Below are 24205 nucleotides of genomic sequence, written 5' to 3' on the forward strand. Positions count from 1 at the left end.
TATTTATAGCAATATACAAGTTAGCTATTTTCTCATTTTAACTTGTTTGGGACTCCACATTAAAAAAAGTTAAGCTGAAATGGTGATTACATGTTAATTTTAATTAGTTTGTACCACAGATAGACTGTACTTGGTGTTTTCATTCGCAAAAATGTTTAAACCTTTAACTCTCCTCAGAGGTTAATAAAATGAGCAAAACTACCATTGATCAAATTGAAAAATTTATTTACAAAACTTTTTTTGATTAAAAAATTCAATTCATGAAGATTAATCAAAACATAAACCCCATCAAAATTTATTACAATAATCTTCCGTAGAATTAATAGCTTAAAAAAAAACAAACTGCCAGTGAACACTTTGATGTAAAACTGCAATGTAAAAATAGGAACTTTACTTCTGGTGAGTAGAATAAAAGCAGATAAATAATCTTTTTCAAAGGGAAAAAATACTTGAAGGGGAAAAAATGGTATAACATGTGTAAAGCCGGAAATTTAAATACCAGCTTAGTTTCTCATTGCCAGCATGGCATTTAGATCCCAGATGAGATTTCGTAATTGATCCATAATTTGCTTCAGCTGTTGATTCTTCTGTTTGAGTTTCTGTAGAAACAAAAGAATTTATCAGAAACGTTTCATGAATTACAGACCATGAAGTTAGAAGATTAAAATGTCAGAAGTCAGAACTCTAATGATCCAGACAGAAATTAAGCTAACTATTTCCTGACTGCAGAAGGTCTCAATCCTTCTCTGGCCACAGGAACTCTCTGAAAGGCAGTGAATTCTGATTCCGTCCGCAGAGGCCCCTGGCTCTAGCCCCTGCCTCCCGTTTCCACCTCCACTCTCCACCATCAAAGAAATTAAGCTAAACATTTAATTGTTATAAAGCCTAGGATAGAGGTTTTTCCAAGACGCAGTATAATGTAATGGTCAAGAGCACAACCTCTGAGTCAGCTTCTCTGGGTTTATACTCCCCTCCTTCACTAACTAAAGATAGGAGGCCCAATTACTTAACCTCTCTGTGCCTCAGTTTCCACATCAGAACAATGGAGGTAATAATTGAGCCTACCTCGTAAGAGTTGGTAAGAGGACTAAAAGATTTGATTGACATAACCATTTTAAAATTAGGCCTGGCATATAAGTAAGCATTCAGCAAATGTTCCTCGTAGACACTGAATGAAAAAAACTGTCAATATAGGAAATAAGGTTTAATGAAAATACAATGCCTGATGGCAGTAGTCTTTCAAAAAATGTGGCAGAAGTCACTGTTTGCCCACAGCATGAAGTATGATCCACTTCTGATTGTGAAAACTGAAGACAAGTGGCGCAGTCTCTGATGTAATCTTTTTCACAACTGAGATCTGCTGGATGCCCTGAATGCCCATGGCCTGCAGCTCTTTGTATCTGGGTTTCTACTAGACCACGGTTTATTAATTTCTCTTTATGCATCTGTCCTTCAAATCCTATGTGGCAAATATCTGCTTAGGTAAAACAAAATAGAGAATTTCTGGTCAAAGTATTTACTAGTTATTATAATACTATTACTATTCCGTAATCTTTTAGAAACATTACATTAGAAAATAATATCTTTAATTAGATAATTTTGAAGATACTATATTAAGATATACTCCTGCTAAAGTAGTATATATGTTCATTATAAAGAGTCCTAAAACTCTTCGTTTTGATTTCATTAAAGAGCCAACTAAGATTAACGAAGTTATAGAAGTAATAGAAAGTAGCTTAAAGGGAGGACCAAGAAACTCTTACTGGAAAACAGAAAAACAATTTACATAGATTTTAATATTTAATATTAAATGTAATTCGTATTTGAGAAGAGAATACAGCACAGATATCAGGACACACAGTACACAGGGCATCTGCACAGTATACAGTATTATGAGGCTCACTTTAACATTGTTTTTGGGAAGAAGATACGGTTGGTATTTAGTTACTCAGTCTCCTTGTTGAGCTTTCAGATGGCCCATCTTCTGGGCTCTGTTGTCCTAAGTGTGTGGCAGTTATTTAAGCAACTGTGTACAGAATCTAATCAAATGGACCCTCATAACTAGATGAGGTGATGGGTGACCAGATGGCCGGTACCAAGCCCATAGAGTCTTTTGCATCCTAGAGACCAAGAAGTGGATGCTTGTGCCAGCAATCAAGGGTAGTAGCAAACAGAGGCGAGAAGAGTCAAGGTGCTCTCCCATATCCTGGGAGGCTGGAAACCTCAGTCCCAATTCTAACTTTGCCTCTGACTTGCTATTTCATCTTGGATAAATTCTTCTTCAGTTTTCTTATGAGATGGCATCATATAATTTACAAGGCCCCTGCCAATTCTACTTTCCATACATCCAGACTAAAAAGGACAGTTATGCAGACACAGGCTGAAAACCAGTTAGGTTTATTTCAGTGAACTAATTACTAGCTTCAGAATGGTTCAGAGTCAGCTGCCCATCATGCTGAGCCATCACTTGCTCCCCTAGCCATGAGAGACTATATAGCTCCTGCAATGTCCGCTCTCAAACCTAACTTTTCAGGGAGAATGGAAAAGAGCTACTGAGTAAGAATAAAAAGAAGAGAAACAATGTGGGTGAACTTTAAAAAAAAAAAAAGTCTTATTTGAATTAGCACCTTCTGACATACTTTGAATATGCTTACTTCTAAGTTTCAGAACTTTTCTTTGGAATGGAATTCTGAGACTGTAACACTTTCTGTTCTATATTTACCGAGGGTATATTATGTACCAGGCTCTGGGTTAGGCATTGTGAGGGGAGAAAAATGAATAAGGAACAATCCCTGCCTTGAAGAAATTCTGCATCAAGGAGAAGGAAGATAATGCCCAAATGACTGGATTTTATAACCTGGTAAGGGAGATGCTGTGTAACCCCCAAAGATAGAGACACTGCCTCTTATGGGTAGGGTGGGCAAACACATGGCTTAGAAAAATTGGTGGTGAGCAGAGTGGAAGGAGGATAAACTTGGGCTTGGTGGTGGGTAATAGGGACCCATTAAAATTCTTGAAGAAAAAAATATGATTTCAACTTAAATGAAAGAGGTTAACTGGGCAAATGTGTGGGATGGATTCTCCTGAATAATTGGTCAAAAAGCTGTCCATGGAAAAGAAGGAGCAATGATTTAAATTTTACAAACAATTGAAAACCATTATTCAAAGGCCAAGTCTAGTAAAATAAGCTCTTATATTATATTCTTGGATAGTTAAAAATACACTTTAAAGTCAGTATCAGGGGATCCCTGGGTGGCGCAGCGGTTTGATGCCTGCCTTTGGCCCAGGGCGCGATCCTGGAGACCTGGGATCGAATCCCACATCGGGCTCCCGGTGCATGGAGCCTGCTTCTCTCTCTGCCTGTGTCTCTGCCTCTCTCTCTGTGTGTGACTATCATAAATAAATAAAAAATTAAAAAAAAATACAGTATCAAAACAGGTCTGAAGGCTTCCATAATGGATGCATCATTGGCATAAATGCATAATTTAACCAATAAGACTACTTTTAAATACTCATTTGGAAATACAAATTCTAATATAGTTGTTTTATTAAAAAAATTAGCCTCATTCTTAAGAAATAAAGTAAGAGAACTAAAAAATGTAGGGCATTTTCAAGGTAATATTCAACTTCAGGTAATAATAATTAAAAATATATTTTAATTATATATATAATAGGTACACGTAATAATAATTTAAAAAATATATTTTTAAATTATTTATTTATTCATGACAGACACAGAGAGAGGCAGAGACACAGGCAGAGAGAGAAGCAGGCTGCATGCAGGGAGCCTGATGTGGGACTCGATCCTGGGTCTCCAGGATCACATCCCAGGCTAAAGGTGGTGCTAAACTGCTGGGCCATCGGGGCTGCCCAAAAAAACATATTTTAAGGCACTTGGAAAGTTGTTCTCAAGATGCCACAAAGTTTTCAAATTAAAAAAATTAGCATACAAGTAAGATACCTAGAGCCAAAACACATCATGACACTATCAGTAGCAAAGCTGACAGTTATGCTTATTAGTGCTTAAATTGTAAATAAATTTTCATGACATGATACAGGATTTAATATATACAGTCTTGCCCCTGATTGATTTTAACAGAGGTTGACAGCTGCTATTATCAAAATCCATCAGCTGTGCCTAATTTGTTACATTAACAGGTGAATGTGTAAGTAGAGCACTTAAAAAATATGTTTATGTTGTCATGCCATGTAATTTAATATTCATATAAGGGCTGTGACCATTGGTCAAAAATGCTTTAAATTTTAAGTGCATGGACTCAATTATGTCAGCCTTGTAAAAATACTCACATGGTTCTTCAATTTCTCCATTAACAAAACAGAATTCATTCTGATGTCCTTAAAACATATAGTCTCAAACAGGTGTTTGGTCTTTACTTGAATATTAGGGCTTATGGATTCCAGAATCATGAAGAGAAAATGAAAATTATTAAGCCAAAAATCTGACTATTGAAACTCAGGCCATCATATCATACCAGAATTTACATCAAATACTGATTACAAAATTTTGTACTCCCAAATTTCATGGCCTATGGTAGGTATTGGTGGCATATATACATTGTTAGAAGTCAGACAGACCACATATTAAATAGTAAACATACCATCAATGTGGTGTTCTGTACAATTTTAAGTATATAAAGATGTAATATATTTTAAAAATGAATGAAAGTTAACTGAGCGGTGCATAAAACTACTTATTTTATGTAGTTTATTTAAAACCAAAAATACACATTGTAATAAGCTTTTGAGTATTTTTAATTGAATGCCAAGAATACAATTTTATTACTGATCATATAGGCCCATAAAACAACTTAATCATTTAATATAAAAGCAAATGTCAATGTGTAAAAATATGGTCTGATTATTAAAGTATTTAAATTCCAGTTTTTCTTTTCTTTTTTTTTTTTTTGTAAATATCAAAACAAATGAGTACATGAAAGGAGGGTACTGCTTTGTTTCCATTAGTCTTCTGTCCTCATAGAAGACATTTATCCATTTGTGTGAAATGTGCACAGTGGTAGACAACTCATCTGATTCATGGCAGAAACTCCCACACTTAGAATGATGACTGGCACAGAGCAGGTACCCAAATATACAAATATTTTAATATTCTATTAAAAAAATCAAAAAGCCAAGTCAAAAGCTTTCCAAATCTTAGAACAGAAAAAACAAACAAAGAAAAAAAAATTCCTAGCAGTCATTTTGCAGCTTATTCTTTTTTTTTTTTTTGTTTTGTTTCCCAGGTAAATATGGCCTGTTGGTATGGAAAAAAAATACATATATGGCTATTAAAAATTATTCATTTTAATATTCTTTATCAAATTACTTTGATGTGTATTATTAGCTCAGATTGCTGTGAACCTTAAAGCTCTCCTACTACCACCACCTAATAACTAATAACTTAAAAAAAATCTGTATAACAGGGAAGAGAATTGATAAAAATAGACAAAAGGAATATAAAAATTTAAGTTTATGAATACAGCTATTTATAAGTAGTTGAAAAGTTAAAGGATTTAAACTTTATTTTTTAGTAGCATCTGTGTGATTATATAATTAGATTAGGGCACCATTTTACCATCTGTAGGTAGCTATTAACAAAACATTCTTCATAGAAACATTCAGCTGTGTGAGCCATCAAGGCAGAAAGAAAAATATATCCACTGATCATGACCTTACTCAGTGTTACAAAAATGTTCTATTATATATTTTAATCTTGTAGAAGGGAAGTACAGTTGGATGAAATTGGAAGAAAAGAATAAGTAACGTTAGTAGCACTAATTATACATAACTTATTAAGAGTCAAAATATGTGTTACATTCAATTCACAATTACAATGTTTTATTTAAGAAGTTAGTTAAAAACCTCTAGATTAAAGAAATCCACTTTGCTTGGTTTTTAACTATTCTTTTCTTCTTTATTTTTTAGATTTCAGTTTGAGTTAGCCAAATCTTAGTCCTCCCCTCCTCCCTTTTTCTTAAAAATCTCTCGTTTACTAATTCCCTACTTCTGTTTCAAAATATAGTAATAGTTCCTAGGAAGTCAGAGGTAGTTAAGAAGCCATCAAATGAGGATTTTCCCTGCCACTCAAGATACTTTCCCCCTAAATTCTCTTTAAAAGAATAATTCCTATAGAAACATAGGGCTAAACTTTAAATTTGTTCAATTCAAACATCTAGATTCTTTCTTCTTTGTAACAACCTTCAGTTTAATGTTAACTATAACAAGTTCTACCCCAAAGTTAGAAGCACTTAAAACAGCAAAATCAGCAGATTCAATGACTTAATCAAAGAAATAGTTCTTAAATGCCTGAAGTATAATGGGAACACAAAATCTGAATATGGGCTTTTATTCCATAAATAGACAAATCTTCAGAAATACTGTGTATCTATTCTGTGTATTGAAATAAACTTGTTGCAGATAAACGCTGTGGACTAAATTCATGCGTTTATCTCTTCTTTTCCGCAAAACTTTAGTAAAATGGCAAGAGGAATGAAAAAGCTATAATCCTATGTGGGGAAAAATGATCAGAAAGGAGACTGTAGCAGATGCAAGGTGGTAGTTTTAGAGGAAAAGTAGAAGGGGAGTGGCAAACGACTTGGGAGGAAACTACGACCCAGGTGGATTCAGAGACACCAACCACTGAGAACAGGGCTGCTCCTCCATGGAGACTGGAGGCGGGTGCCAGGGCAACAGCACCAGGTGAGGCCTGGGGATTAAAAACTGGAGGAACAGCTGAAAGAGCTCCAGGGACTAGCAAGAGTCCCAGATGCACACTCCTACTCCTCATGAACAGGTGACTAAGTACTCTCTCCCTGTGCCCTGCCCCACCTCTAAGGATTAGGAGCTGTGTTTTTCTATGAAACTGAACCACAATGGCTGTGGATTCAGTGCCATCAGAACGGCAGAAGGAAAGACAAGAGCATCTTTATGTAGGCACTGGAAGATTGTTCTCTGAAGAAACTAAACAGCTTTAAAGAAAAAAAAAAATCCTGAGAAAATGATAGTTGGGGGTCCCCCCCACAAAAAACCCAATCTTGCTTCCCAATCTCAACATGATGAAGTCCACTCACAAAGCCTATTATTAGCTTTCTAGTGACTCATTCTTAAATATAAATGGCTCATGATTAAGCATCAGAGTTCATCAGGTCTTAATTTAGAGCCTCAATCTGGAAAGACAACAAAGTGAAATAGAAAGGGGTTGCAAACTATGGCACATGACCTGTTTCTATAAGGCCTGTGAGCTAAGGATGGTTTTTGCATCACAGCAAAGATCTTATATGTCCCACGAAGCCTAAAATATTTATTATCTGGCCCTTTAGAGTTTGCCAAATCCTATTTAAGATTATGGAAGAATACTACCTTCAAATTTCTGAGGGAAATTAATTTATAACATAGAATTTTATAGCCAGCCAAACTATCAAGTAGATAGCCATGGGAAGACTAAAACTTAAGTCCTTATATTTCTTCTGAAGAAGCCCACTAATGTATGTACCTTACCAACAAGGCAATAAACCAAGAAAGAGGAAGACATGAGGCTGAGGAAACAGTGAGGCCAACAGAAGGGGCGAAGGGAGCCCTAGAACAGTGCTGAACAGCAGGCCTAGAGGGCATTCAATCCAGACCTACTGAGGAGATAGAGGACTCTGGGGAGAAAAAAAGAACCAATAAACTGCCTGATAATTTTGACTCTGTGGAAAAGCTGGAAAACAGTGCTGAGATGCTGCCCCAGATACACAATGAACCAAAAAATTTTTTAAAATTACAGAATTACTAACTCCAGTAGGACAAATAATTGTTCAAGGAAATGAGACCCCAGTTTAATATGTGGCTAAACAATAAATAATATTTATGTGCCTTAATAATACAAACACAATATTTATTGAATCCCAATTATGATATAACCGTATTGAAAAGACTGGGGGAAGAAAAGTATGTGGAGACTGGAAGAAAGTTAAATCCTAAAGTGGGGAAAGAAATTTTTTATAACTTATCCTTCCTATCAATTATGCCCTTCCCTTAAAATTCACAAAATTCTAAATCAATAGCTAGAGGATTTTTTTGATTATATACTGTCAAAGTATTATTGTATTCTGATTATATGAAAGGTCTTTAAAAAAAATCAAGAGTAAGTTATTCCTAAGCCATCAAATTGGAAAAGAAGAGGAAAAACTCAGAAATAAAAAGTGAAATAAAACATATATTTAGAAAAATTATACATTTCTTTATTTACACAGGCTCTTCCCCCCCTAAAATATCATTAAAAGCTTTGGTAGAGAATAAACTCTATATATGTCATATGCTCTGAAAGTTGCCATTATAATGCTGTTTTATTTATATACATGTTTCATTGTATTTTATAATTATTACACAGAAAAATAATAGAGCACATCTGTTGTGAATTAATGCATAGATTATCAACAGAAACATATAACACTTCTTAATGAATGTCTCATCTCTCTAGACTACCAAACACCATCATTTACTCTTTGAGATGTAAATTAAAAGTTCCCAATCCCCTTCTCCTTCCCTATAAATTTCTTACTGTAAGTTCTTTATACTCATTCATCAGTGTCAAATTTTGCTGGAAATATTCTTAATTTGTATTTCTCCTTTTATGAAAAAAATGAAAATTTCATAAAATCCAGCTTTTTCCTTTCTCTTGAGTTTTGATATATATTTTCCCTAAATTTTTCAATATTTTGTTTTTCAGGTCTTATTTTCAACTCTAATATTAATTTTGACATATGGTATAATGAAAAAACTAGGTAATTTCCCCCCAAAGTTTCTATTTTTAAAGACAGATTTTCCACACAATCCCTCTTTTAACACAATAAATTCTTATATACAATAGGACAAGTATTTTTCTGGCTATTATCTTACTAATCTATCTATTCTTGTACCATTACTTCACAATTATTGTTTTTTATAATATTCTCTATATTACATTTTAATTTTTGAAGCAAAGAGTTCTATTTTATGAGAATTTCTTTTGATGTTTTAGTATACTCACACCAAAAAAAACATTCCAATTTGGTTTTTATTTGGATTTGTTTTTTCATTGTACTGAGCTAAAAATCTTATTATTTTATGTACTTTCAAGAGAATTCATACTCAAGACTGATCATTTTTAGAATATTTACTGTCTACGCAAGACTTTGTTTTTTTTTTTTAAATTATCCAAAACTTCTTTTACGTATCATAATAAGTTTAGTCACATATATCATTGATAATTCCTAACTACTTAATATTAGTTGTTGTAATTATGAATAGGATTTTTTTTTTTTTTTTTTTTAGATTTTATTTATTTATTCATGAGAGACAGAAAGAGAGAGAGAGGCAGAGACACAGGCAAGGGAGAAGCAGGAGCCCAACGTGTGACTTGATCCCAGGACTCCAGGATCACACCCTGGGCCGAAGGCAGGCGCTAAACCCCAGAGCCACCCAGGGATCCCTGAATAGGATCTTATAATCGGTTTATAACACTACAAGAAAATGGTATCATTCATATTAAGCCCTTTTATCAAACTCTTATTGACTCTAGTTGTCAATCAACTGAGTTTCTTTGAACTTAACAAGTCTGAGTTATAATATTATGTACAAACTTAACAAACATGTGTATAATATTATAACCCATTTCCCAAAGTTTGTTTCTATTTCCTGTCTTTTTGTTCTGGCTAGAACTTCTAAAATAATAATAAACATAGTGGTATTGGTATACAGCATCTTATTTTCGGCCCGTTTTTAACAGAACTAGTTCTGTATTTCACCCATATGAAAATGTTGGCTATTTATCTGAAATAAATTTTTTTTAAGACTAATAGTTTTAAGTGTTCTTTGAATCAGTAACATTTGAATTCTATCAAATGTCTTTTAAATCTGAGAAAAAAATTTTTCCAATTTAATGCACTGATACTATGTATTATATATGTAAACTAAATTATCCTCATCTACCTCCAAAAACCCTTTCTGACTGTGATGGATTGTTAATATCTTGATGAATTCTACTGACTAGAGTTAAGAATTTCAGGATCAGAGCTGGCAGTGGCAGGTGTGTGTGTGTTTGTGTTTGGAAGTGAATTAGTGAGACTGGTATTTACTTATTGTGCTGTTAAGTTTTGGTAATCACAGGCCATGTTTCTACCACAGAATGAACTGATAACTTTTCCTATTTCTCTTTGTTTTATGAGAACTATCTGAACATTGTCTTCTAAACTTCAAAAAATATTCAGTAATAAATGCATTCAAGTTAGGAACTTTTGCAGGATGGAAGGTGAGGTTGGCTTATTGCTTTGATAACTCTCAATTTCTTATTCCACTGTTGAGATATTCACATTTTCTGTTTGTAAATTTTTATCATTTGCTGCTCCAAATATATGCTGTAAGCTAGAAAGCTAGAATTCTGCCTAGAAAAGAAAAAAGTAAATGAGTTGTGACTCAGTGCCTATGAAGCTTTTCTAAGAGCTTTATGGCATGATTTCTGCGATCTTTCTCTTGACAATTTGGGTGCATTTCTGCTTACCTTTTTAGTTCTTGGTTATACTCTAGGTTAAATATGCCACAGAAACAACTATGTAATTCTATAATTCAAACTATGTCTTTGAATTACATAGATTGCCTTGTAATTCTTACCCATAATTCTGAAATACAAAGTACACAGATTAATAACTCACTTTATTCACTTCAGCAATTTCTCGCCTCTCTTCACTAGCAAAACGAGGTGGGCCAGCCCGATCGTCATTCTTTGAGCCATCTTCTTCTACATATGGAATTAGTTGCTGGGAGTGGCAGATAAGAGTTAAAAGTCAAAAACATGATGCAAAATTTTCAATTACACTGTATGCAAAATCTTTCTGATTAAGGTTAATTTTTATGCTTTTCACCTTGAGGTATATAAAACTGTATTTCACGTGAAGGCCGAAAATAACAGCATTAGAAGTTTATCATTTCAGTGCCTCCTAGACATTACATGTTCAGGTTTCTTTTACAAACTAGCTCTTATAAAATTAACTGTTGCATACAGTTAAATAATAGACTACCTATTCAAACAGCAAATATTTAATTTTCAGACACTGGGTGAGATACTGCAAAAATGATAAGTAAGATATGATTCCTGCCCCTAAAAACAATTACAGTCCATTTGAGATAGAACAGGCTTTCTTTCATTTATACTAGAAAGAAAAGAACTTCATGGATGTGCATTATATGAATGTCATTTACTTTATTATCTAGAACCTCAATGTTTATGCAAATTTCTAGAGGTCTTCTTTTAGTTGGGAAAAAGTTTCTCATAAGAGAAAAAAATTTATATAGTAATGAAACATCTAGCATAATTATAATGAAATACATATGGTTTGTGATAGGGTTTATTTGAAGCTCCTCATAAACATGACAAGAGATTTCAGGAATCATTTGGTCTCTACCAGCTTATATCAACAATGCAGGAATAGGCTAGAGGTAAACAAATGATACAACCAGGAGTCAGTCATCTGGCCAAACTTCTTCAAATTCTTGGGAAAAATATAAACTTATCCACATCACAACCATTCTTTCTTCCTTTCCTCTCCTAATGCAGAGCTGTCCTCCTTCCTAAAGATGATTGATTTCCCTTCCTGTGTTTTGATTTCTTCATCCTCCTGTCTTCATTATTTATCTCCCTATCCCCAACCTCTCCCTACTGTTTTCTTCCATTATAATCTAAACATGTCTGGTCTCTTTCATTTAAAGGTTCTTTTTCCTTTTGTTTCTCTCCTTTTCCCAAAACCCTTGACACCAACCCTCCTTCCATCTACTGTTTTCCTCTTTTTATCTAAGCTTTTTGAAAGATTGTTATCTACTTGTTGGCTTCAGTTCCTTATTTCCTGTTTAATCTTCAACCCATTGCAATGTGACTTTTTGTGGCTAACAAACATCTCAACAAAGCTCTGCTCATATGTACCAACAATTTTCCTTGAGCAAAATCTACTGGACAATTTTCCTCCCTTATTTTCCTTGACTTTCTCTCCAGCATCTGACAATGTTGACCACATTGCTGATCTTTCTCCTATATCTCTGATCACTCCTTTCAGGCCGTTTTGTAGTGTCTGTTCATCCCTTACACGCTGATCACTCAGAAAGAAAGGACTTGTCACATGAAATTGTTCTCCACATGTAGTAAGAGAGCATCCAGACCTTCCCAGCTACTTTTGTTGGCAGAGACAGAACTTGTCAACAAGGGCCACTTATAACAATATCATATACCTAGCAAACTAAAATACATGTTACCCAATATTAAGTTTAAGAAATAGATTTTCAAACAAAATTGATTCGCTAATCTAAATTAATAATGATGAAAACAATATTTCCTCTGTAAAGAACTTATTTGAAAGCCATTTTAAGAGTATTTTTACAATACTATGAAAACTCTTTCTAAAAAGAAAATCAAAAAAAAAAAAAAAAAAAAAAAGAAAAGAAAAAAGAAAATCATGCACTAATTTAATTAAATTGACCCTGGCAGCAATAATAAACTTGCCACAAGACAACTCTTTCCTCCCAACAAAAATTCAGTAGAGGCTTGGATGTTCAAATCTACAAGTTATTAACATGAAAAGACAGTACTAATTCTATGCATAAATAGCATATTTTCACCTTCTCTAATCAATAGTAAGACCAATGTAGTTCAAAATCTGAAAATAGGGGATCCCTGGGTGGCGCAGCGGTTTGGCGCCTGCCTTTGGCTCAGGGCGTGATCCTGGAGACCCGGGATCGAATCCCACGTCGGGCTCCCGGTGCATGGAGCCTGCTTCTCCCTCTGCCTGTGTCTCTGCCTCTTTCTCTCTCTCTCTGTGTGTGTGACTATCATGAATAAATAAATAAAATCTTTAAAAAAAAAAAAAAAATCTGAAAATATTGTGAGAAGACAAAGAGAAAAGGGAGAAAAATTACAAAGGTCTGGCATCTTACATTCATCTTCCCTCTACCACTATAACTTGCCTCCACTGGAATGGGATCCATTCCTCCGCAGTTTTCATTGCATTTGTCATAGACCAATCTCAGCTTCCTGAAGAGAATAGAAAGTTGGCGAAGATGATCTTGTAGCTTTGCTAGCCGGTCTTGATATGTTCCAGTATGGTAAGTGACACCATTTGGCAGCTTTTCAGGCAAAACAAGAATAAGACAGATATGAAGTAACGGCAATTGAGATTTTCTGTAAGTAAAGCTAGCAAAAGAGAAATATTTTTAAAGCACTGTGTAAAAGCAAACTGTTTTTCACAATTAATCAAGGGTAATTTTAAGAATTTAAGAATAATTCTTGTTTATTTGTTAGCTTCTTGGTGTCCTGTTTCAGTGCTGTAAACCAGCCCTAGAAAAAAACTCTGATCAGCTGAGATACTTTCCCCACAAACTGTGTATTATAACTTTAAAAATAATGCCACAATTTTAATATTATTATTACATAAGGGCAGCAAGCTGCTGAACTCAAGTATGGAAAGTTAAAAATAAAATACAATTTAAAGAAAAAGAAGCGGCAATAGAAAAGTCCAAAGTGATGATCAGGGCTTTTCAGCAGAATAAAGAAACAGTATACTGCTGCTATAGCAAAATAATCTCAAAATACCTTAACTATAAGGTAATTAAGATGCTCAAGACATGCACTAAAACAGAAAGCTGTCACCAAAAGTTTTACCACAAAAAGGAAATCAACAGTAGGAGAGAGAGATGCAGATCTTACTTGAGCATCATTAATAAATTATTATAATAACTGCTTATAATCATAGCTCAGTCTTGGATGCTTACATATTTTTTAATTCAGGAGTTTTATCAAAAGATGCCAAAAGTATGTGCCAAAAGGATAAAATTACAGACACATGGCGATTGACTATTATTTAGAACTTGTAACTAAATGCACCTTTTGTTGCACTGCTGAACCTCATGAACAGAATCTTCCTTTCTCTGTACATCTCTGTACATCAAAGTATTCTGTACAGCATTTTATTCCCACAATTGGATCTGTTACATTATACCATTAGAATTAACATTTAGACCATATTTTCTAGTACACAAGATGGTTTGATTACTAGCATTCACTTATATACTATCTTGGGGATTAAAGTGCCTTAAGACCAAGACACTAACTACTACCCAATAGCTAGAAGATCAGCCTTTCTAAACCTGTTTACTCTTTTTTTTTTAAACATATGAGGTAGAAATGCAAAAAAAAAAAAAAAAAAAGAAAGAAAGAAAAAAGTGCATGGTACAGAATTTGGGAAAAAAAGAAAACAGAACACTATCATTACAAGTAGATAAAACAGTAAACATAAAAAAAAGACTGGAAAAACCTACACACAGTTGATAAAAGATGCAACAGGCAGATCTGCTTGAATAACTTATTTTTTTCTTTTCTATCATTTTCAAATTTCCTGCAGTGTCAAGTTTGGAAGTTAAGGAGATGGATCTTCTGAAGTTATGTGAAATCAGTTCAGAAATTCTCAAGCATTAAAACACTCTGAGGACAGTATCTCCAAGAAACATTATAAAATATCAAAGGCTGAATCAGTTAAAACTTTTATTTTTTTTTAAAGATTTATTTATTTATTCATGAGAGACAGGAGAGAGAAAATGAGAGAGAGAGAGACAGAGACAGAGACAGAGACATAGGCAGAAGCAGGCTCCATGCAGGAAGCCTGATGTAGGACTTGATCCCAGGACTCAGGGATCACGCCCTGAGGCAAAGGCAGATGCTGAACCACTGAGCCACCCAGGCGTCCCAGTCAAAACTTTTAAAAAAATGCATGACAAGTTCATCCACCAAAAGGCGTTCAACTAAATACAATGTAGGATTTCTCATGAACTTTCACAATCAGAGAAAAGTTTTAAAGGATCCCTGCTTTCCTGTTTGGGTGATAATAAGTGGTATAATGATTACATCTTGCATAAAGAAGAATTGTACCTTTACCCGTATCTTTATTTATTAGGTTTAATACTTGGCCCATATCTTCTACTTTGTGAAGACTGTAAGTTATTCACATTTATATCCTGTATTTTGTATAGTGCACATCCATGGAAGAAGGTTTTAAAGTACAGTCTGAATTATTTTACTTCAGTGATTTTATCCATAAGTCTGTACTTAAGATTCACTAAGAAGTGTGTTATGTAAAATAAGTAAATCCTTTCATAAAGAAAAACAAAATCCTTTGAAATGCAAAGAATCACCCTCTTCAAGTTCACCCACTCAACCAAGTTTGGGTATTTTCATAGATAGCATCAGATTCTCAAAGAAGGGAAGATTTAATTCCTTCTAAAAATTCCTGCATGCTTTTCATGTGTCAGGCAGTGTTCTAGAAGCTACAGGAAGTAGTGAACATGAGAGAGACAAGGTTCCTCTACCACAGAATATAAGCTGTAATAGCGCCTAAGATCTCTTGGTATAAATCCACAGTATACATGTTTAGCTGAAAAGTTCATCAGTAACTATCTCACTCTTGAATGAAGAGTGAGAACTACTCTACTATCTACTAACGAAGATCTATAAATATATGATCATACCCTTTGACACCAGAAAGGTGTTCAACTAAATTCAACATCCGTTCTTAAAACAAATATAAAACACAGAGTAAAAATTTCCTAGCACTATTAAATACCTTTATCTCGGTTAAAAGGTCAGCACCAAGATTAGTGTGGGAACATTAAAAACCTCATCACTGAAGTCAGGAACAGAATAGGCAGTCTACTAAGAGCACTAATACTACTAGTGAACACTGTTCTGGAGGCTCTGGCCAAGCCAATTAGAAAAAAAGAAAAAGTTTTGAAACACTAAAAAAGGAAGTAACATAATCATCAGTATTTATTGATATGATATAAATATGATACAGTGCTACAATCAACGAAAGTAAAGAAAGAGTGGGAACAAAATAATATAGAGAAAACAGCTTTACTTTCATATATGAAAACGAAAATGAGAAAGGAAAAAGACTCCATTTATAATAGCAGCAATAAAGGTAAAATATCCGGTAAATTTAAAAATTTCAAGATATAGATGAAAACTTAAAACCCTTGGGATCCCTGGGTGGCGCAGCGGTTTGGCGCCTGCCTTTGGCCCAGGGCGCGATCCTGGAGACCCGGGATCGAATCCCACGTCGGGCTCCCGGTGCATGGAGCCTGCTTCTCCCTCTGCCTGTGTCTCTGCCTCTCTCTCTCTGTGACTATCATAAATAAAATAAATTAAAAAAAAAAAAAAAACCATAATGGTTATTTAAAAAAAAAAAAAAAGAAAGAAAACTTAAAACCCCTCACAGGCACACACACAAGAATATATTTGCGTTCTTAGTAAGACTCAACATCACTCTGATGTAAAGTCTCTCTACGTTAAATCAACCTAATAAAAGGCTAACAGGTTTTTCTCAGAACTAATCAAGCTGATTCTAAAATATGGGTGGAAAAATAAATAAGGACATCCCGGGCAATTTTAGAAATAAGTGTAAACACACTATGGAGTCACAATAAATCTAAGAAAGTTTGAGATTACTATGTAAAAGGCAGCCAAATGGAATAGAGCATCCAGAAACAGACTTGTTTGTATAAAGTAGCATGGAGGAATGAAAAAGAATTATTCGCCCTTTTTGGAAAATGTAGGGCTGGGCCATACCTCACACTTTATAGAAGGATAAATTCCATATGGGTCAAAGTTTTCTATGTAAAATTGAAACAAAACCCAGAGATCTTCCTGATTTTGAAGTGGGAAAGTTCTTCCTAACTTGACACACAATGTGAAATCCTAAGAGACTGATAAATTCAACTGCTTTAAAAAGTACATACGTATGCCAGAACTTCCGTAAGCAGGGCCCAAGCGCAGACAACAGACCAGGGAAAAGAAATACTCGCAAGTTCTATCACACAGATCAAGTTTTTCTAATATGTCATAGCTAAATCGATACACTGAGGGAGAGGTTAAAGAAGACGCCCCCCAAAGGGCAAATAATATGAACAAGCAGCTAGTAGAAAAGGAAATATAAATGATTCATGAATATACGAAGAGACGCTCAAACTCATTCAAACTAGGAGAAACCTAGAGTAGATTTTCTTTTATCATGTGATCAAAGGTTCAGAAATAGAACCTTGCTGTCAGAGCCCAGTTGTTGGTCTTGGTTAGGACATGGTAGCATAAGGTAGCACAATGCTCCGTGGAGGGCAATTCATCAAAATTCATCTAATTACAGAAGCACAGAACCACTTCTAAGAATTTATCCTACAGGTATACTTGCACATTTATGTAGGTGGTTATTCATTGCAGTATAATAGTGAGATTAAAAGCAACCCAAATGCCGAGAGAACTGTTTGAATAAATCATAGTATTTCCATGCAGTGTATTCCTGTATATACACCTTAAAAGGAAAAGGAAATATATTCTGTACAGATATAAATAAACTCCAAAATATACCGAGTGAAAATAGGAAGGTGCAAAGTGTTGTGTATAATATACTGTTATTTGTGAAAAAAGGGGGGAAATGAAAGAACAAACATGCACATTGCCTTAAATATGCATAGAATATCCGGAGTTATACACAAGAATAGTAATAAAAAGCATTAACATTCACTGCCTGTGGAAAGGGGTTGTTAGATAGCCAGCAGACAAGGATGGGAGGGATATCGCTCACTGTCATGTCCTCTTTTAATTTCTGAATTCTGAATATATTAAATATTAATTTTTTTAAGATTTAAAGGATAACAACAACAACAACAACAACAACAACAAAAAACCTTAAAGGATAACAAAACCAAAGCAGTTATTTTCTTATGCAGGGAATCTTAACCTGGGACCTAGCAATCCTTGAATAAAATTCCCCCGCATATTTTTTTCACCCTTAAGCTTTACTCAGAGCATATACATGTACATTTTTCTCAGAAGAGAATCTATACTTTTCATCAAATTCTCAAGAGAATAATGGAGACCTTATAAATAAGGAACCACTTCTCTAAAACACTTAGAAATAATCTCAGCAGTTTGTATTTATGGCACTTCATCCTTCTGGATTAATAATATAGAAAACAATTTAAAAAATTTTAATACTTCAAAAAAGGTATTAAGAACTAACTAGATTACGTATGGTCCTGGTTTGTGCCTGACTGGATGACTGGCACTGAGGGGGGCACTTGATGGGATGAGCACTGGGTGTTAATGCTATATGTTGGCAATTCGAACTCCAATAAAAAAATATACAAAAAAAAAAAAAGAAAAAAGAAACACATTAAAAAAACCCCTCAAACAAAAAAAAAAAAAAAAGAAAGAAAAGAAAAAGAGGCCCAACGAAATAACTATCATAGTCCCTCACAAATTGGTTTTGAATATATGTCCAAATGTCATCTAGTTACTGATTATACTTTTTTGAAAGACTTTGGTTCTTTTAGTGTAGGTCTTGAGTGTGTATTATATCTCTGTTAATTCTATACAAAGTGTTGACAGCATGTTAGTATTATAAAGAGATTAGTAGGAAGAACTACTAGGTATGTGTGATGTTTGGTAAATTCTTCTCTTTAAGCCTATTTCCTTAACTGTAAAATAAGGATAAAAATATGTCTTAGAACTGTTTTTACAACGGTGTGCCTGACCAAGAAAGTACTTGATAAATGTTAGCTGTAAGATCTGTTAGTCCTAATTCAGTACCTAGTGTATAGCAGGGTAAAAATAAATATTTACTAAATTCTAAAAAACCATTTAATCCTACTTTAATCATTTTTAGATATTAATTTTTAAAACTGCCAACAATTTCATGTCTTCTCTGATTCCCTCTGTATTGTGTTTCACACTGGCACATTGATATGGTGAAGAGATTTCCATGTACCTGAATTACTGTTATAGTGCACCCACTGAAATCAGAGTTCTAACAGTGTGAAGACCAGGTTTCAGATTTACCCTATCACTGACTAGCTTTGGACAAGTCACTTCACCTCTTTAGCAGAACCCTCATAAAACAAGAACAATACCCACATCACAGAGTAGTAAGATAAGCAAGCATTAAAATTAAGCAGTAAGATAAGCAAAATGGTACTGGAACAACTGGATATCCAAATGCCAAAAAAAAAAAAATGCACTTGAATCCACATTTATGATACAAGAAAATATACTCCATGTGCATCACAGACCTAATCCTAAAACTATAAAACTTCCAGGAAAAAAAAAAAAAAGACAGGAGAAAACATTTGTCCCTTGGGTTAGGCAAAGACTTTTTAGGTACAACACCAAAAGCAAAATCTGTAAGAGAACAAATAGGTAAGTTCGATTCCATCAAAGTTTAAAATATCTGTTCTTCCAAAGGCCATGTGAAGAGAATGAAAAGCTACAGACTGGGAGGAAGAATCTGCAAAGCAAAAGGACACATACCAACAAGCGCTGTCAAGAGGAGGAGTACCTGGGGCCCTTGAACACTGCTGATGGGAATGGAGAATGGCGCAGCCACTTTGGGAAAGCTTCTCAAACCCTAGTTATTTGCCATATGACCCGACAGTTCCACTCCTAAGCATCTATCCACTCAAGAGAAATGAAACGTGTTCACACAAACATTTGCAAGGTAAATATGCATAGCATTACTTATAACGTCTCCAAAGGGGAAACAGCCCAAATACCCATCAACAGATGAACAAATTCTAATTTATTCACACAATGGAGCACTATTCAGCAATCAAAAGGAATGAACTATTGATATGAACTACATGATACATGCTGAACCAAAAGGAGCCAGACAAAAAAAAAAAAAACCAAAAAACAAAACACAAGAACTACATAGTGTAGGATTCTATTTATATGAAACTCTAGAAAATGCAAACTAGTTATGGTGCCAGAAAGCAAATCAGAAGTTGCCTGAGGATGGAAGAGCAAAGATTTCAAAGGGACCTGAGGAAACTTTTTTGGGGTGGTGGATGATGGTTTCTTTTTTTTTTTTAAAGATTTATTTTTATTTATGTATTTATGTATTTATTTATTTATGAGAGACACACACACAGAGAGGCAGAGACACAGGCAGAGGGAGAAGCAGGCTTCATGCAGGGAGCCTGGTCCGGGACTCCAACCGGGGTCCCCAGGATCACGCCCTGAGCTGAAGATGGTGCTAAACCGCTGAGCCACCTGGGCTGCCCGGATGATGGTTTCCTAAGCAATATATACGTGTGCCAAGACTTTATATATAAATGTCATTTTAATGTATGTGTGGCAGTCATACCAAAAATAAAAATGTCTAACAAAACTGGTTAGCAGAATCTGAAGTCTTCAGCTCCTCGAACCCTCTGGAAGTCTTTCTGCTTGAAAAAGAGGTGGAAAGTTAAGGCAGTCTAAGGAGGTCAACATAGTGAGAGGCCACCTCTTTGCCCTGAAAGGGACAAGAGTTTGCCCAGAGAACCAAAGAATCCGGTTGAAGGTAGAAAAACGAGGCTGCGTTTCTAATGGCTGAGTAATATTCCATTGTATAGTAGACCACAGCTTCCACGTGGAGGGACCTGGAGGGTATTGTGCTGAGTGAAGTCAATCGGTGAAGGACAAACATTACATGGTCTCATTCATTTGGGGAATATAAAAAATAGTGAAAGGGAATAAAAGGGAAAGGAGAAAAAATGAGTGAAAATATCAGTGAAGGAGACAGAACATGAGAGACTCCTAACTCTGGGAAATGAACTGGGGGTAGTGGAAGGGAAGGAGGGCGGGGGGGTGGGGGTGACTGGGTGATGGGCCCTGAGGGGGGCACTTGACGGGATGAGCACTGGGTGTTATTCTGTATGTTGGCAAATTGAACACCAATTAAAAAAAAAGTGAAAGGGAATAAAGGGAAAGGAGAGAAAATGAGTGAAAATATCAGTGAGGGAGACAGAACATGAGAGACCTCTGGGAAATGAACAAGGGGTGGTGGAAGGGGAGGAGGGCGGGGGGTGGGGGTGACTGGGTGACGGGCACTGAGGGGGGCACTCGGCGCGATGAGCGCTGGGTGCTATGCTAGATGTTGGCAAATTGAACTAAAAAAAACTAAAATAAATTAAAATAAATAAAAAATAAAATTAAATTAAAAAATTTAAAAAAAGAAAGAAAGAAAACGAGGCCGCGGCCCTTCTGAAGTCCTCTGGGGAGCGTCACCTGGACGTACATCACAGAGTCCCGGGGCGGCGGGGGCACGTCCCTGGGGAGCACTTGGAAGGTCAACGGGGCGGCCCTGTACTGGAGGTGGCCCAGGGCAGCCCGCCGACGCCCAGGCCGCACCCCCAGGGAACCACGGAATCGGCCCCCTTTGGCGCGGGAGCGCCCCGCCTCTTCCCACCTGCATGTTCCGTAGGAGCTGGAAGATCTCCATGGTGCGGTACACGATGTCCTGCACCGTCTCCTGCCCGATTCGGCACAGGGACGCGGTGTTGACCTCCCGGGCGGCCTGCTGGGCCTGGGGCCCGCCGAACGGCCCCGGCGCCATCCCCGACGCCGCCAGCGGAGGGGTGGACATGGCGAGGCTGCGGCCTCAGGCCGGCGGGGCCCGCGGCCGGGGTCAGGGGCGCCGCCCGCCGCCGGTGCTGCCGCCTCTGCCGCGGAAGAGGCCGACAAGACTCCGGCGGCCCGATTTCAAAACAGCGCCCGGGACTTCCGCCCACCGTGACGTAACACGTCATCGTAGCGTCAACGGGGACCGCCCCCCCTTGGTGGGCCCTGGGAACCTTACCTCGGCGCCAAGCCGGCTGCGATTGGGCCGGACGCTTGGGTGGGGCGGGACGGAGGAGTCGAGTAACCAATCAGCGGCTGCACCCCAGCCAGGGGGCGGAGCTCGTGCTGTGAGGCCCTTGGGGTCTTTTCCCGGGTTCTCTCCTAGGGTCTCGCCCTGTCCCTGGAGTTCCTCCCAGAGCGGTCATTCTGTGTTACTTTGCTTGCGGAGCGTGTAGTCGCGACGAGGCTTGCAGCATTGCTATCCTTTTGCAGCCAGGAAGCAGACTCAGAGGGACTAGTTTGACTTGTTTAGTCGCATGCACCTTGCAACTGGTAAAGCTGGGGTTTGAGTTTGGAAAACGGAATTCCTGACCCTGCAGGCTTCACTGTAACCCGATACGGACTCTTCCTTTGCTCTTGGTCCCTGCTCAAATGTTGGTTTATTCGAAAAGCTTTCCTGATCACCCTATATAAAAATAACACTACACTCCCCTCCCCCCCTTCCCCCACCGCCCTACCTACTTTTCTGACTTTGACACTTATTACTGTCCATGTTCTGTATAATTTTCGATGTGTTTACCTTTGGATTTCCCCTCACCTTATAATAAAACGCAAACTCCATAAAAACAGACTATGCAAAAATAAAATAAAAACACAAAAAAAACAGACTAATTATATTCTCAGCACTTAGTGATTGTCGTATAAAAGATGCTCAATAGCTACATGTTGGGTGACATAAATATAAGAAAACATAAAGTCATTCTACCACCTACCTCCTACGGCCCGTATCTAAAGTAAAGTAGGGGTTGGGGGCAAATGAAGAATGTGAAAAATAGTGATAGGCCCAAAAGTATTGCATTTTAAAAAGTACCTGAACACTCCATTAGTAAGAGCTTTATAAAGGAAATGGTGACTAAAGATTGTACAGGAGCCTTTGTAGAGATTTTAAAAGTAGTGATTTATACATTCTTAGTGAGCAATCATTATTTGACAAATACTTACCTCCTATAGGCTGGGTGCTAGGAATAGAGATAACAGTAGTGGACAGGTAAGGCAAAGCCAACTATTGTGATGGGTATTTTGAAACAAATGTTTGAGGTCCTCATACCAAGGTGCTAACAATTTAGGAGATCAGGAACAATCTGAAGGGAGTAAGTTGGGCCCTGATGGTGGCTGGGTGGGGATGTTGACCATTGGAGGCTTTTCTATGAGGGGGTCAAGGGACAAGGAAGGCCAGTGGGAAGTGAGAAGGCCTCCAAATGCTTTCTGGGGTCTGAAGTTTAGTGTGAGGATGAGTGTCAGGAAGTGAGGCTGAGGTCAGAGGTGAACCTTGGAGGACCTTCTAAGACATGTCGGTCAGTTGGGGCTGTCTTCTGAGTGAAACAGCAACCCTTTGAAGAGTTTCAGGAAAGAGGAATAATTACCAGAAATATTTAATCTGGAAGGTTCATTCTGGCTTGCAAAATGGAGAATGGTGGGTATGTACTGTCTCCTTCTTCCCTCCCAAAGAAAGAGGGCAATGATGAAGATGATCTGTAGTAGAGAAATAGTGCAGTGGGTAACTGAGTAAATATAGGTAGAATCTAAAGAACTTGATGGGAGCATGAAGGAGAGGAAGGAATTAAAGATGACACATGTTTCTGCTTGAACAGATGGGTGATGTTTATGCCATTTACCAATAGGGTACACTGAAGAAAAACATGTTTCAGTGAAATTATGACTTGTATTAGTTTCCTTCCCATTGTGGCTCTAACAAATTGCCTACCAGGAACTTAGTGACTTCAAATATCAAAGTTTATTATTTTACAGTTCTGTAAGATCGGAAGTCGAAAATGAATCTCACTGGGCTAAAATCAAGGCGTTTTCTGCGCTGTCCTTTCTGGAGGCTCTCAGGAGGAATCTGTTTCCTTGTCTTTTCCAGGTTCTAGAGGCTGCCAGCATTCCTTGACTTGTGGTCCCTTCTGCCTTTTTCAAAGCCAACAATGTCTAGTCAAATCTATCTCATGATGCTTTCTCTCTGGTTCTGAGTCCTCTGCCTCTCTCATCCCCAACTAAGAAGCCCCCTCCTTTAAAAAAAAAAAAGATTCTATTCATTTATTTGAGAGAGAGTGAAAGCGAGCGTGCATATGAGCAGAGGGAGGAGTGGGCAAGAGAGAGGGAGTAGCAGACTCCGCTGAGCAGAGAGCCCCGACACAGGGCTGGATCCCAGGACCCTGAGATCATGACCTGAGCTGAAAGCTCAGCTGAAGGATCAGATGCTTAATGGACTGAGCCACCCAGTTGCCCTTTAAGAACCCTTTTGATTACACTGGACCCACTCACATAATCCAGGAAATCTTTTTTATTTTAAAATAAGCTGTTTTCCTACTTTATTGCCCCCTTAGCAGGTAACAAAATGTACTCATAGATTCTGGGGATCAGGACAGCAACATCTTCAGGGTGGAGGGCACTGTTCTGTACACCACATGCCTCTAGCCAAAATTGCTCCTGGACTTCAGACTCAGGTACCTATTAGTTATCTGACATCTTCACTTGAATAGCTAG

The 24205-nt window shown here is 36.9% G+C and overlaps 1 protein-coding gene across 2 annotated transcripts; it reads right to left on the minus strand.

The window, feature by feature from the left end:
• Positions 1-208: 208 nt before the first annotated feature.
• MED30 (mediator complex subunit 30) lies at positions 209-21607 on the minus strand. 2 transcript variants are annotated; one of them, XM_025993373.2, is made up of 4 exons: positions 21291-21603; positions 12988-13146; positions 10689-10793; positions 209-599 (listed from the first exon to the last, which is right to left on the minus strand). In XM_025993373.2, exons 1-4 carry the CDS (start codon positions 21465-21467, stop codon positions 504-506), a joined length of 537 nt encoding a protein of 178 aa, XP_025849158.1. In that variant the 5' UTR covers positions 21468-21603; the 3' UTR covers positions 209-503. The 2 variants fall into 2 exon arrangements, with proteins under 2 accessions (XP_025849158.1, XP_072590125.1); XM_072734024.1 differs by lacking the exon at positions 10689-10793 and having other exon boundaries at positions 21291-21607.
• Between the last annotated feature and the right edge of the window lie 2598 nt (positions 21608-24205).

The sequence above is a fragment of the Vulpes vulpes genome, chromosome 13, assembly GCF_048418805.1.
Source record: "Vulpes vulpes isolate BD-2025 chromosome 13, VulVul3, whole genome shotgun sequence".
NCBI classification, from domain to species: domain Eukaryota; kingdom Metazoa; phylum Chordata; class Mammalia; order Carnivora; family Canidae; genus Vulpes; species Vulpes vulpes.